Below are 14050 nucleotides of genomic sequence, written 5' to 3'. Positions count from 1 at the left end.
CAAGAGTATGGTCATAAGATGGTATATATGTAAAGAATTACGGTCTCTTTTCAATTCTGGTTTCTTTCTGTCTTTCATTTCAGGTGTAGGTGACTCAAGTAGTAAGTTGAATACTCAAAGCGTGGAGGATACAGACCTGTACCAGGTACATCTTTACAAAGAATCTTGATGTTTATTTGATGCTAAACTATTAAGGGCTTAGTAACAGTCTTCACTAAACTAAAGCAGATGACTGTTTCTGACCTGTTTCAAAATCAGCACATAAGGTACAAAATGCTTCATACCTACTAGGGACTGAAACAGAGTAATATTCAATGTCATACTAATTCTTTGGCAAGCAGTTGCCGATCCTTATTGGTACTTGGGATAAGCTGCAGTCTCATGAAGATGCAAAACAGAGGCAATCAGCTGCCTTTCAGGTACAGTGGTTCTTGCTGAATTTTTGCAAGTGCTGTAGAGGTACAATAAGCACAGTACATCAGTGCCACCTTGTACTTGCAGAAACCTGACTGAAACTGCAAGATGTTGCCTGACTTGTAGCAGTAGGATAGCTGATTCTTGACTCTGTGTAGCAGGTTGTTTTGGGCTTGCATAGTAAAGGGTTAGGGAGCCACTGTCTTGCTTGTTCTTGGTTATACAATCATGCCCTGAGACCTCCATAAGATGTGGGAGGAGCTTGTCCCTGCAGGGAGACAGGACACCATGATCAGTCACTTGGGTCTGAATTTGTTTGTGTATAGCACTACAGCTTTTGACACTAAAAGCTGTATTCTCCCCCTCACGTTTTCTCCTCTTTAGGCAATTATAACTGGTAATTATAACATATAATACAGTCTGCACAGACACTTTTTTCTTGCATCCTAAATTCATGTGGTTATTGTATTTGTCCTTGTTACTAACAGTAGTGCAGTCTCCTGTGTCCTTAGAAATGTTATGCTATAACAGCATGCATGATGTATAGTCTTAGATTGCACTTTAAAACATTAGTTCATTGTTGAGGGGTATTCTCCAAGTGCAAGGTGTTGTAAATATGTAACTGGGAAAACCTGTTACTGTGGCTGTGTAACTGATGATTTCAGTAGTTGTGTGAGTAGTTGCAGTATTTGTGTTCTGGTTCTATCTCCAGATACAGAGTGATCGACAGGATAATTCTAGTTAGTCATTGGTCTTTCGAGTAGTTTTGTTGTGAGATTGCCATGAGTTAATTCTGTGTGGTTTTGCTATGTTATTTCCCTTTCTTTCTAACTTCCTAGAGTCATTGCAGACAGGTTTGCCAGAAGTGTGACACTGTGGCTTTGGTATATAGTTTTAATTCTTCAGAGGCAGAGCTTTGAAACCAGGTCAGTTTTCAGAAAGAAATAAAAGTGTAAAGCATTTCAGTAATATTTGTTGTTGGATTTCATCCATTAATTTTTACACTTTCATAAGGATATTTCTCAGTTCCTTAATTTATTTGTCCTGCTGTTTTAAGAGGCTTCACAGGCAGAGGAAATCAGCACAGTTTTAGTATATAGTATAGCAATTTATCAGAAAATGAAATTAAGTATATGGCCTGTTTTGTAGATAGAATTAACTGTGGATGGCATAGTTCAACATGATAATACGAAAGCATCAAAAGAAGTTTTGCTGAAAAGCAGAAAAACAAATTGGTGAAATATACAAAAAATAAAGTTCTTTAGGATTCTGAAGGTAGAAAAACAAATTCTAAAAAAGTTCAAAAAAAGACAACTAGATCTGCTAGTCTCATTGTAGAGGCTACAACCAAGAGTAAAACTATTCAGAAGTAATGTTTCATGTTAAATGTAACCTCATATTTAGGTCTACTTACAAACCAATGAACAAGTAAATTACAGAAAATGTGTTTTCCTGATGCTGGACCTAGTGAAATGGGCCACACCGTTGCTGTTTCTCATGATTGTTACATTCCAGTTAATGTTGTAAGTAAAACTGAGCCAAGTCAAACAGGATTGCAACAGGAACATGAATTTAGTAGTTGCAGCAGTGAAAATCCATTTACAGAAGAAAAGGGCAGAACTGGTTACTGTTGTAACAGGAAAGAAGATCACTGGTTTGCATCACCCCACATCAGTGGTTTCTAGAGAAAAAGTGGCTGCCCAAAGTAGTCAGACTACTGATTTAACAGAACTTGATTCTCAGTCAATACTTAGGTGCTTTGACTTCCTCTCAGGATGTATCTGTTTTAAAGTTATGACAGGAAGTCAGGAGGTATGACAGTGATCAACATAATCTCTGGCAGAGTAACAGTAGCAGTTTAAGTGACAGGAATCTAAATACTGATAACACCTTCAGAACAAATTATTTCTTTGAAAAACTTGACAAATTAAGTTAAATCTGATGTTAATGGAAACAAATTTAATGGATCTGAGACTCTTTTTGCATTTGTTCAAACAGAATTCCTTACAGACAGATTATTCAGAACCAGCGCTTACAAATCTTGTGGATTCAGACCGCAGGAATTTACTACAACAGACTACTGTAAATGAGGTGCAGAGCATTTGTACTAATGTATCTGTGGATGGAGCCAGCTGCATTGAACAGAAACCTCAAGCAAATGCAGAAACACTGTTAGCACATGAGCTTTTAGCAGCTACTAATGGAGAAAATGTGTCTGGAAGTCCTTGCAATTCTACCACTGGTGTACTAAGCACCATTGAACAAAAGGCTCCACAACCAGAGAAAGGAGGGAGGATCCTGCTTAATGCAGAAGAAAGTGTTGCAGGATGTCACATGGAAACTGAAAATGCGACTAGTTTAGAGGCTGAGTCTATAGCTTTCCAACTCCATGAAAAGGGGACACTTCAATTTAGACAAGAGGATCTCCACGAGACAAACTCAATAGCAGATTTACCTTTTGGTGTTAATGCAAATGACAAGTCTCCTTATTCATTTCAGATTGTGGAAAATATGCAGAAAGAAACCTCCCAGGAAACAGGTGCTGTGTTTTGTTTGAAAATAATTATTTTATGAGTTTGTTGTAAGTGGTTTGCTTATTTTATTAAAAAAAAAAAATGCACAACTGTTGGTCTCCAGAGAATGTATTTTGCCATAAATAAATAGCAGACACATGGAATGTGTTGTGGCATAGTCCAGTGTGCCAAATTAACAAGTTAGTAATTTTTGCTTTTGTGTTTTTGGGGGCTATTTTATATCCAAGTCCCCATTGTATTTACCAAAATGTGTCATTACAATAATTAGAATGAAATTCTTAAGTATGTTATTTTTTTTAATACCTAAGAATCAATAAAGGTAATATTTTCACAAAAGAATCTTTGCCTTGTTTTGGATTCAATCTCAGTACATTAACATATGGTGAATAGTGGATAAAAGATTTATTATGTTTAAGAATTTTCAAAAATTGAGTGAGTTACTGCAGGCATTTTTAACCTAGGCTAGTTTGTCATTTTGACATTCATTTTAATATCAATTATAGTTTTTGAAATTACTGAGCGTTATGCCATTGATACTCTTAAGTTCTTTTGTTAAACCAACAGATGAAGGAGTGTTTGCTGAAGTGACTGGAACAGAAGGCGCTGAAGAAACCGGAGAAGAAGGAAATGGAAAGACCAACATGCTTGCAGATTTTATTGAAACAGAAGTGGTCCAAACTAAAAGAGTAAGATTACACTCTCAGGAGACAAGCCAAAAGGCAGCCTCATTTTCCACTAGCAGCAAAAACAAGCTTTCATCTAATCAATCACAATTCAGTCAAGCATCAGAACAGCAAGCATCCAAGAAAACAGGTGAAAAGTTAATATTTTCTAAAAACAGTGGAGTTTGTTTGTTTGTTTGTTTTTCCAGACATATGTGAAGAAGGCACGAGGGAAGGTTTGGAAAAATATGCATAGCATGTTGAGCAAATACTCTAGTGAGTTCCAAATACTTGAAATATTTCCAGAGCTTCTGTTTTACAGAACATACATACCTACGCTATTTTATTTATGCTACATTCTTTAGTCTTTCAGCATTGTGGTTGAGAGGATGCAGGATCATAACCAAGAGCTTAAAATAACATTAAATTGATCCTTAGTTAACTATGTTGCATAAATGATATTTTCAAATAACACTAAATTGGTCCTGAGTTAACTATTTTACATATCACAGATCAAAGAAAACATGTCTCTCCATATATTTGGCAGACATATATACGTTTATATTTTATAGACTATATCCTCATCAGGCACAAATCAGGATAGGCTCTGATTATACTGGTACATTTGGTTTTAGCTGTAGCATAGGAACAAACCTACTTATAGGAGGATAAGGACCTAGTGTCCTCTGGTAGGTATATTCTCTTCTGCCTGCACGTACAGCTTTCCTTTTAGCAATTTCATGCCATGTCTAAGACTTGCATTTATCTTGTAGCCTTACTGTCACAACAGAGCCCTGGTCCAACTGATTACTCATCATAACCCCCAAGTATTTTTCACTTAATGCTTTTTTAGTAAAGCTGGCAGTCATCTCGTGTACTTTGGTTCTTTCTGGAACCAGAGGACCATAGCACTCGACTTACTAAAATCAAAACCTGTAGTTCAGATGGGAGCCCTCCTCTCTTAAAACTTTGAAATGTAATTTATCTCGACAACTGATTGAAAAATGTTTCTCCTCATTTCATTTCGCATTCTCCTTGTGTTGAAAAGAACTGTGTCACTAGAGGTAGCTTCACCTTGTTACAGAATAGAGTATTTGTCTTTTCTGATTATCTTAGGCAATTCTGTCATTTCTCTCTAGACATTAAGAGTTTGGGAATAATTTTTTCTGGTTTCGACAGATTTTTTAAAAGTGCCATCTTAGGACCTTAGCTTATGTGACTATCTCCTTGTATTCTTTTGCTTTCCACAGCGGTTTTCTACAGCTCTTTATTTGTATTTGCTACCGTTCACTTCCCCTTCTTTCATTTCTCATTTACTGTTGCTCTCTAATTCCCAAGACAGGTTAGTTTTTGAATCCGTGCAGCTTTTTGTCTTGAGTGTGGGATATATTGCGAAATACCTCCTAGGTATTATTCATATTTTTCTGCTGACATTTTTTCTTCAAACTGTTTAGTTGTAATTGTTTCCAGCTCTGTGAAACTTTACCTTTCAAATAACTGTGTCAGTGTAAATGTATGCTTTGTATATAAATACATAGGAAAAGGTGTTTTATATCTGTGTAGGTTTATAGAAGTATGTGTGAATGCATGTGTATTTGTGTGTGGATATAATATCTGATTTATTTTTTCCAAGTGTATGGAAAAAAAAATTTAGTTTCCTCCTTGGACTGCAGCTGTGTGTTGCTGGGGTCTACTGGTCAAACTTTGGTTGCCTTTGAGTGGCATGTAAATGAATTCTAGCCTTAAGTATATCGTATATATTTTGAAAATCAATGGGATTCATGCTCCTGCGTCCATTAAATGCTTTTAAAACCATTGTACATAACAGCATGTATACTTAAAATAATACATATAACAAATACACATGCCCACCCAGTCACACGCGCAGATGATATGGACAAATACATCTGCATGCATACTGTCAATGTACTCGTTTGTTTATCTCTTTTGATGTTTGCTTAGTACCCTCCTTCTCCTTGGGGACTTGGTCCAGATGCTGACTAGTATTATAACTTGCATCAAGGACTTATCAGCCAAACTATGCAATGCTCTGTAACACAAGCCAAAAAACATCCAGGGAACTGTGTGAAGTTCCTGCTGGTTCTTTTCTCTTTGATTGTCACAGTCTTCTTTTCCTCTTCTGCCTTCATCTGTACAGAACACTGTTTCCTCTTCCTGTCTCAGGTGGTTGCTAGTTTTCAGCCCATGTTAAGGTGCTGCATTTGTGATTGTCTGGACTCCAAGTTCATGTTTTCTTTTAGAAGTTGAAGGGAAAAAGAAAGGAGTAGGTGCTTTTTGTTACTTACTGCTCTCTACTATTTGGCAGTGTCAGTACTTAGCTTTCTGGTCTCCAAATTGGTTCCTCCTTGTGTAGGAATGCCTTTTTACTTCATTCTGGAAAAACCCTTGGCATATCTGATATATGTCATCATCTGCTGCTAATTATTAGGAGAATAAACATTGAACATAGAAATTATTCCTTTCCTTACAGTTGTTGTTTTCTGTAGCTCCTGTATTCCTGCTGAATCTTTGTAAGAAGGCCTGTGTGCATTAATACTCTTTTGTTTCGTTTTGTGTATATTTTTTACCCCCTATACATACAGTTGTGATTTAAAAAAAACTTTATTCCATACATATGTCTTACATTTTGGTCTCCTCTGGAATAGCATGTCACAGATTACTTTTTCCCCCAAAAGAGATTATTCAAGTAGTACTTTATTCAGCTAAAATTTAATTATTTCCTTTGTCCCAGGAGAATGTTCTTGTTTGAGAGGTGATGTGAGAAAGTGTAGCCCTTCATACAGCTGAAGGCATTAATAGCTATGGAGACTGAGGCAGTGACATTCAGATTGCAGCAGAAAAAAAAGTGTAAGATGGAATAATGTTTTCTGACTTGTGGGGTTTTCAGAATTTTTGCTGTCTCACACTTTTTCTTCATTAACTGGCTTTTATATCTCATCTGATTGTTCCTGTGTCCCAGTGGTATTCCTTATATTATTCTATTCTTGAATAAAAATCTTTTCTTCTTCAGCGAGGCAGTGTCACTTCCATCTACAGTGAGTCACTTGCTAGGCTCTCAACATTCCTATTCTGATTATATAGAAGGAAGGAACAAACAGCTTGCTTCTGTTCTTATAGTTTAATCTGTGGAAATAATTACTTATAGACCAATTTTGAAGTATTCAAATGTCTTCTTGAAGGAGGACGTCCTCGAAGTTGTTGAGATATGTCAGCCTAATGTAGTCTGATTGCTGGTTACTGTAATCTCTCCGTTTTATCTTCATATGTGTACTGACTGGATTTAGTATTTGCCAAGTCCCTGATCTTTCCTGCTCGTGACCCACCTGGCAATTTATTCCATGGAGAACCAGTATTTAGTGATTCACATACTAATGTCCCATTATGCTTTTGCAAATGTTTCCTAACAACCATGAATAAAACTGTTGTGCATGACAACTTAGCTGAAAAACTTGGCTGCAAATGAAGAGAAATAATTGCAAATATTGCTAAGGTTCATTAGCTTAATGGGCTGTTGTGCATCTTTTTTTTCTCGTATCTCTAGAGAGTCCCTAGGACATTCTTCCATGAATCAAAGGGGAAGAAACGGAAGAACTAGAAAGCAGATGATTGCTTTGAGAGTTCAGAAGCATTTAGACAAAACACAGTACATTAGCTTGCAGAAAAGCAGACCTCAGATTAGAGGATTATTTCAATAACGTGACCCCCCTTGTGTGCTCTAGAACCTCAGTTTTCATTTAAAAAAGAAAACTTGTCAGGCCTTCTGTTTGCAAATATGGTATGGGCCAAGCACTCCCAGTGCAAAGAAGGCCACCTGAATGCTTTCTGACAGGTGAGAGTAGCTTCCAGTGAGCTCCACGCTGCCACAGTCTGGCTGCAGCAGCGCCTGAACAAGCTAGTTTATAATTAGTATGGATATATCCTCACTATATATCTGTCTTTAATATAGTTGCACTATGCCTTTCATGTTCTTCCAGACAGTCTTGGATGACAAGCTCGGTAGTTTACCTTAAAGGAAACCTTAGAAAAGCAGATTTTCTAGAAGGTAGGAAGAGCCTGAAGAAAGGCAGCTGTCAAATCATGGAAGATGTTTGAAGCAATGGATACTGATAACTGAAAGTTATTTGAGAAGACAGCTTGTCTGATGAGAAGAGGAAGTGCTTGAGATGCAGAAACTAATTGTTCACAGGAATAATTAAGAGGCACATGGATAGAAGTTGCAAAATGCTTATTTAAAACATTACACTTCCCTTTTTTTGGTTGAATTGGGGATTTGCAAGAATTCAGAGAAAGAACACAGTGAACCTCTAAAAAATCTGATAACACAACATTGTAACAGCAGGAACAGGAGTTTAGAAATGCTATCATGCATAGTAGAGCTTTTGAAGATTTATGGACCCTGTCTTTTTGGTCGCAGTTTGGGGAGAGGGGATTGTCCTTACTCTATATAAAGAATCAGTACTTTTTAAATCTGCTTTTTCTTTACACCTCTTAACAATTTGATATGTCTATTACCTGAAGCGTGAGAATTAGGACCTATCTGACAATCACATCATAAAATTTGAAGTGGATGTTGTTTGCTTTGTGAACCAATGGAAGGTTTAAATCAAGTTCGTATTTACAATGATGGGTCCAATCCTGCACAAGTTGAATTAAAAGCCAGCTCAGCTATGTCACAAGACATTAATCAGAGATTTGCAGTGGATCCATAGGACTTTTTCACATCAAAGCTGTAAAAATACCTTATGCAGAACCCTATCTCTTCCGCGATACGGAGTTAGGAACGGAAAAGAGGTAGTCAAGTCTTGCCTTTTATATAGTTTCTTAAATACTTGTATGTGTGTGCTTTATGTATTTAGCAGGCATGCACGGTAACTTGAAAGCAGCCCATGGAGAAATACAACATACCTCTATACGGTATAAAATGGCAACCTTGTTACCTTTTTGTTGATCCCTAGTTCATTTTACCCTTGTTAAGTCATGTAGATTTGAACTGAAAGTTCTTTTGCATAGGGTACGCTTGTGATCTGAGTTGTTAGGCAGTACCTTCTAACCTTTTGATGTAGTCAATTAATGTTATTCAATAATCAAGGCAACAGTATTGCACACTTTTACATTAATTCAAGTGAGTTATGAAGCTTAGTTCTTTCTTTATAATGAAACATTTTTTGTGGTGCCTAATGAACACCCAATATGTGTTCAGAATCCTCCCTGTCTACCAGAAAAGAAGCTGTAATTTTGCATGGTACCTGTAAGACAAGAGCTGGAGGAAAGATCAAACAGAGGAAAAATAAAAACGGAGAAAATCAGCTGCATATTGCTGCCAGGAGAGGAGATTTGTCTTTGGTGAAAACTCTAATATCATCTGGAATTTGTGTCAATGAACAGGACTATGCAGGTTTGAAAATTTCTCTCTTATGGGCTTGTTTTATGATACAATTTTATATAATTTACAGTATTTATGGTTTTATATAATTTGTGTAATTTAAATATAATTATGGAATCTTGAGTTATGATGTAATTGTGAGGAGGAAAGGAAGTCATGCAACAAGTGCAAGCACAATCAGTGAATCCCTGGATTTTGTGTCTCAGCGTGGAGCTAATGCAGCCTTTCTCTCAGCAGGAGCATTAATAGGGTCTTGCTCCTTTGCTGAGGAGCACTTTTTTGGAGATACGTATGGAAAGTGGACTTGAAGGTTCTGCAGGAGAGATAATGCTTATGCACATGAATATGTACACATGTGAAGCACATTCACAAATTTTATTTGCTTAGGAAATGACAACAAAAATCAGATTAGAAGATTTTTTTTTTCTTTTTTCTTCCTGATTGTATAACACATTTTTTGATTTATAGTCTCAGAATGGATGGTATTCTCCTCTGGATGTCTGGCAGACTTGATACTATAAAATGCCACTAGGATTAGAAATGAGACTATTAGTATTATGCTTCTGAGTTTTTAGAGTCTTTCTACTCAATTGTTTTGTTTCTTTTATTATTTTTAGTAGTGTAATAGAAAAGTAAGCAGGATTTTTCTGCTTAATATTGGATGAGTTTTTCTCTAAAGTAAACTGAATTACACAGGAAATTTAATTTACCTTGGCGTTTCAAGATGATTATTTGTATGAGATTTATCTTAAAGAGAGTAGTCCGTTGCTCATAGTACAGCAAATGCAGCAAAATATATAATCACTAATTAGTGATCTGTGAAGATGTTTCCAAATCAGATACATCCTGTATGTGTCATCCTGCTTTTATTAGGTTGGACACCAATTCATGAAGCTTCCAATAGAGGATTTACTGAAGTGATCTTAGAATTACTCAAAGCCGGTGCTAATGTTAACAGCAGAAGTCTGGATGGTATTTTGCCAATACATGATGCTGTTTATGGCAATTATTTGGAGGTACATTTTTCTTTTACATTAGATTTCCTGAGTCTGATTTCCAGCAGAGGGTCAGCAAAGCAAAATCCTGGTTTAAATAAGGAAAGTCAAATTTACTAATACAATTTTAGTGTAGATTTGCATTTAGGAAATAAACCAATATTCTTTAAATTTAACAAAATTTTTCAATAGTGACAGCTGAAATCGTGCAGTGAGTTGACTTTTTCAGTCCAGCAGACACATCAGAAAAAATGAGAAAGTCCCCATTTTTCTCTCCCATGTATTGGGCTTTAAAAATATAGTACTGAAATCGAGCATTCTGAATTTCATCATCTAGTTCCAACCACCCTGCCATGAGCAGGGACATCTTTCCCTAGATCAGGGAAAGCCCCATCCAACCTGACTTTGAACACTTCTGGGGATGGGACATCGACAGCTTCTGTGGGCAACCTGTTCCAGTGTCTCATGACCCTCATTGCAAAAAAACTTTTTGTAAAGAAAAAAAAGATACAAACCAGACAACTAGGCCTGCTGTTTAAATATCAGCCATTGTTTTCATTAACAAGTCCCTTCCAATCCAAACCATTCTATGGTTCTGTAGATCAGAATATACTGTTTCAGTGATCATCTACAATGATCATCTAGTCCGACTGCCCAACCACCTCAGGGCTGACCAAAAGTTGAAATGTGTTACTCAGGGCACTGTCCAAATGCCTCTTAAACAGTGATAGTCCTGGTGCATCAACCACCTCTCTAGGAAGCCTGTTCCAGTGTTTGACCACCCTCTTGGTAAAGTCCAATCTAAACCTCCCCTGGCACAGCTTTAAACCATTCCCGCATGTCCTGTCACTGAATCCCAGTGAGAAGAGATCAGCATCTCTCAATTTCTCCTCCACATCCTTCCTAAATTGTGGGGCCCAGAACTGCACACAAATAAATAAACTGTTGTTTTGGCACAGTGAATTCCAGGGAACTGAGTGTAAAAAGCTGATGCCAGGTTGAGCCAAGCATACCACTTCTATTCCTGTCAGAAGAGTTGATAGTTCATCCCATTTATCTTTTCTGCGAGGAAAGATAAAATGAAGGGGATGATTTCTCAGTCATCATGCCAAACTATCAGCAGGGTTCTTGAAAACATGTAAGCAATTATTCAGTATTGTGGGGGAAAACCAATGGGGAGGATTCTGAACTTAGAGAGAATATTGTCTTTCTGGTAACTTTGTGATAGTTAACAGCCCTCTGAATGTAAGAAAGAAGAAGAAATGCTAAAGATGAGAAATTATATGTATACAAATTCTTTACCATCTAAGCTCTGACCTCATCAGCGCTTCCACATGATCTGAATTATGGCAGGAAGATGTGCCAGGGGAGGTTTAGGTTGGACATTAGGAAAAGGTTCTTCACCCAGAGGGTGCTGCAGCACTGGATCAGGCTCCCCAGGGAGGTGTCACAGCCCCAAGCCTGACAGTGTTCAAGAGGAGACTGGACAACGCCCTCAGACACATGGTGTGAACTGTGGGGTTGTCATGTGCAGGGGCAGGAGTTGGACTCGATGATCCTTGTAGGTCCCTTCCAACTCAGGACATTCTATGATTCCTAGCATTCTATGAATTTTAGGGGTAGATGGTTCCACTGATGCCACTCATCTCATTTCCACATTTTACAATTAAGCAGACTTGCAATTGATTTGGAATTTGGAGAAAAGTCATCAGAGCATGGAACCAAAAAAAAACCAAAACCACTATTAAATACTTAAAAAGAATCCACTTCTTCTCTGCACTTTTCTTAATACAATTGACCAGTTCCATTTAATTTAGATATATGAAGTTTTGTAATTGCTCTCTATGACAATACTATGAAGATAGCAGGTTTAATGACAAGTTATCAATTATTTGTGTATTTTAATGGAAAAATTGGAAGTGTAAGATACAAGTCTGTGTTGATAATAGCCAATTAAGCTTGTTTGTTTAATTGGGACTACAAGTGTAAGAGGTTTTAGAGTATCTTATTTGTACCTTTATTATTTGTGATTTATGATAGATGCAACACACATAATTGTATTATAAGTCCATAACAAGAATTATCACTAGTAATAATAATATATAATAGGCAGCCAGGATTCTACTACAGCATGGAGCAAATCCCTGTGAGAGGGATGTTTTAGGGGAAAGTGCTTTGGATAAAGCTTGCGATGATGAAATGAAAGAACTGCTGAAGTCTTATGGTGCTATGGACTCTCTACTTCCTCTTGAGACTACTGAAGTTACAGGTATGTTGGTTTTGTAATGTAAATCATAGGATTATCCAGTAGTCCTAAAGAAAAAACTGCATATTAGAATGCTGCTGATTTATGGAGCTGAATATTGCCTGGCACTGATACTTTTAACTCTGTTAACTACTGAATTCTATTTATTTATTTATTTTCAGAAACTAGTATAGATGAGGGTTTTTTTTCCTTCCTGAGAGAATGAAGTATAGGGACATATTTGGCTCTTCAGATTTTTGTTGTTATCCATACTTCCTTTCATAGGAACCTTGTGTTTTTGAAAGTAGTAGCTTTAAAGACTTGCTTTCTTATGCTATTTGATGTCATTTGCGTGTACAAGATAATTTTTTTATATTTTTTTTATGATGTGATCTGCCGTTGCATCTTTGTAATCTATATGAGCTAATCTGATATATTATGCTCCTGCAAATTAATCTTAAATTCTATTTATTTTTCTTAATTGTGAAGAGAGGAGATATCCCTCTAGGTTAAAATCAAAACGTCATTGTTATGACTGCTTCGAATATGATGATGCAGCGTTGGAGCCACAACATGAGAAATACAGTGTGGTAAATATAGATAGAAGTTTTGCTAAACTGCTTCATAGTGTAGTACTGTGTAGTGTCCTTTGCTGACTGAATAACATAAAAATATTATTTAAATAATTATCCTTTTAGAATGCATGTGTAAACAGCATTAAGCAGTGGCTTAGAGTATATAAGCTGTGGTTTACAGTATATGCGTGTGTATATTATCACTTTTCTCTGTGATTTCTGTGCACACACTTCTATTGTGGAAACAGTAGTTGATACTTACATACATTTCTTACTGCCTGTATGGATAGAAAAAAGGACAGAAATCTTGAGGCTTTTCTTCACATTTCCAAAATGGCTCTTGGAAAGAGTACGATTTTGCTTCATGATAGTGAAGGTATTTAGAAATTGTTTAATTGTAATTTAAAACAGCCAGGAAGATTTTTGCACAAGTTGTATGTTAGGAGAGCTCTTGCTGGTATCTGTAGGCTATGTCTACATTGTCTGGGTGATGCTGTCATGGTGAAATTCACTGTCTCATCCCTGCAGTGTGCTTGGAGGTGGGATTCTGAGCACGGACTAGTTTAAATGCCTGGGTAATACCAGGCTGTGACAGCCCTTTGCAGAGCATACCCTTGGGACTAGGTACGCCTGTCCTACCGGTGCCCCCACTGTCTTTATACAGTAATTCCCTTCCTGGAGTGACTTGAGTCCACCAATACTTATCCTGCAGACCATGCATCGTGGCCTGTGTTTTATTGTCAAGGCTTGATTGCAAGGTGACAATAAACCATTGCAGATGTATTGTTAGCCCCCTCTCCCCTGTCCTGCTCCCCCTCTAGTCCCACCCTCTCCCCGCTTCCCACTAAGACAGATGATTGGGATGGAAAGAAGGACTGAGAGAAGAGAGTTGGAAAAATTAAAAATGTTTTACTAATGCTGCTAATAAAAATAGAGAAAATAATACAAAATATACAAAACCAATCTTGAATGTCCCGGCAACTGCTCTGGCAGATGTAGGGCCGGCACCCGAAGTCCTGAACTGGACTCAGCAGCCAACCGGAACTGGATTCAGTCTGTCACTAGGCCTCAGTTCGCAGGGACAACTCGCAAGGTCCTCTCCCAATGTCGGCCATAAGGAAAAAAGGACGAGATCCTCGTGATCTCCCACTTTTATATGAAGTATCACGTGAATGGGATGGAATATTTAGTTGGTCAGTTTCAGTTCACTACTTCTTCTTG

General features: G+C 37.2%; 1 protein-coding gene across 1 annotated transcript in view; it reads left to right on the top strand.

The window, feature by feature from the left end:
* The window catches only part of ANKRD31 (ankyrin repeat domain 31), a 63455-nt gene that overhangs the window by 27659 nt on the left and 21746 nt on the right, over positions 1-14050 (top strand). The window contains exons 13-19 of the mRNA XM_065656409.1: positions 84-145; positions 2413-2953; positions 3513-3761; positions 8832-9026; positions 9888-10030; positions 12119-12278; positions 12744-12844. Coding sequence (XP_065512481.1) covers positions 84-145; positions 2413-2953; positions 3513-3761; positions 8832-9026; positions 9888-10030; positions 12119-12278; positions 12744-12844 — 1451 coding nt within the window. The remainder of the gene's footprint in view (positions 1-83; positions 146-2412; positions 2954-3512; positions 3762-8831; positions 9027-9887; positions 10031-12118; positions 12279-12743; positions 12845-14050) is intronic.

The sequence above is a fragment of the Caloenas nicobarica genome, chromosome Z (assembly GCF_036013445.1).
Source record: "Caloenas nicobarica isolate bCalNic1 chromosome Z, bCalNic1.hap1, whole genome shotgun sequence".
In the NCBI taxonomy this organism is placed as follows: Eukaryota; Metazoa; Chordata; class Aves; order Columbiformes; family Columbidae; genus Caloenas; species Caloenas nicobarica.
This window is presented reverse-complemented; position numbering and strand designations above follow the sequence as displayed.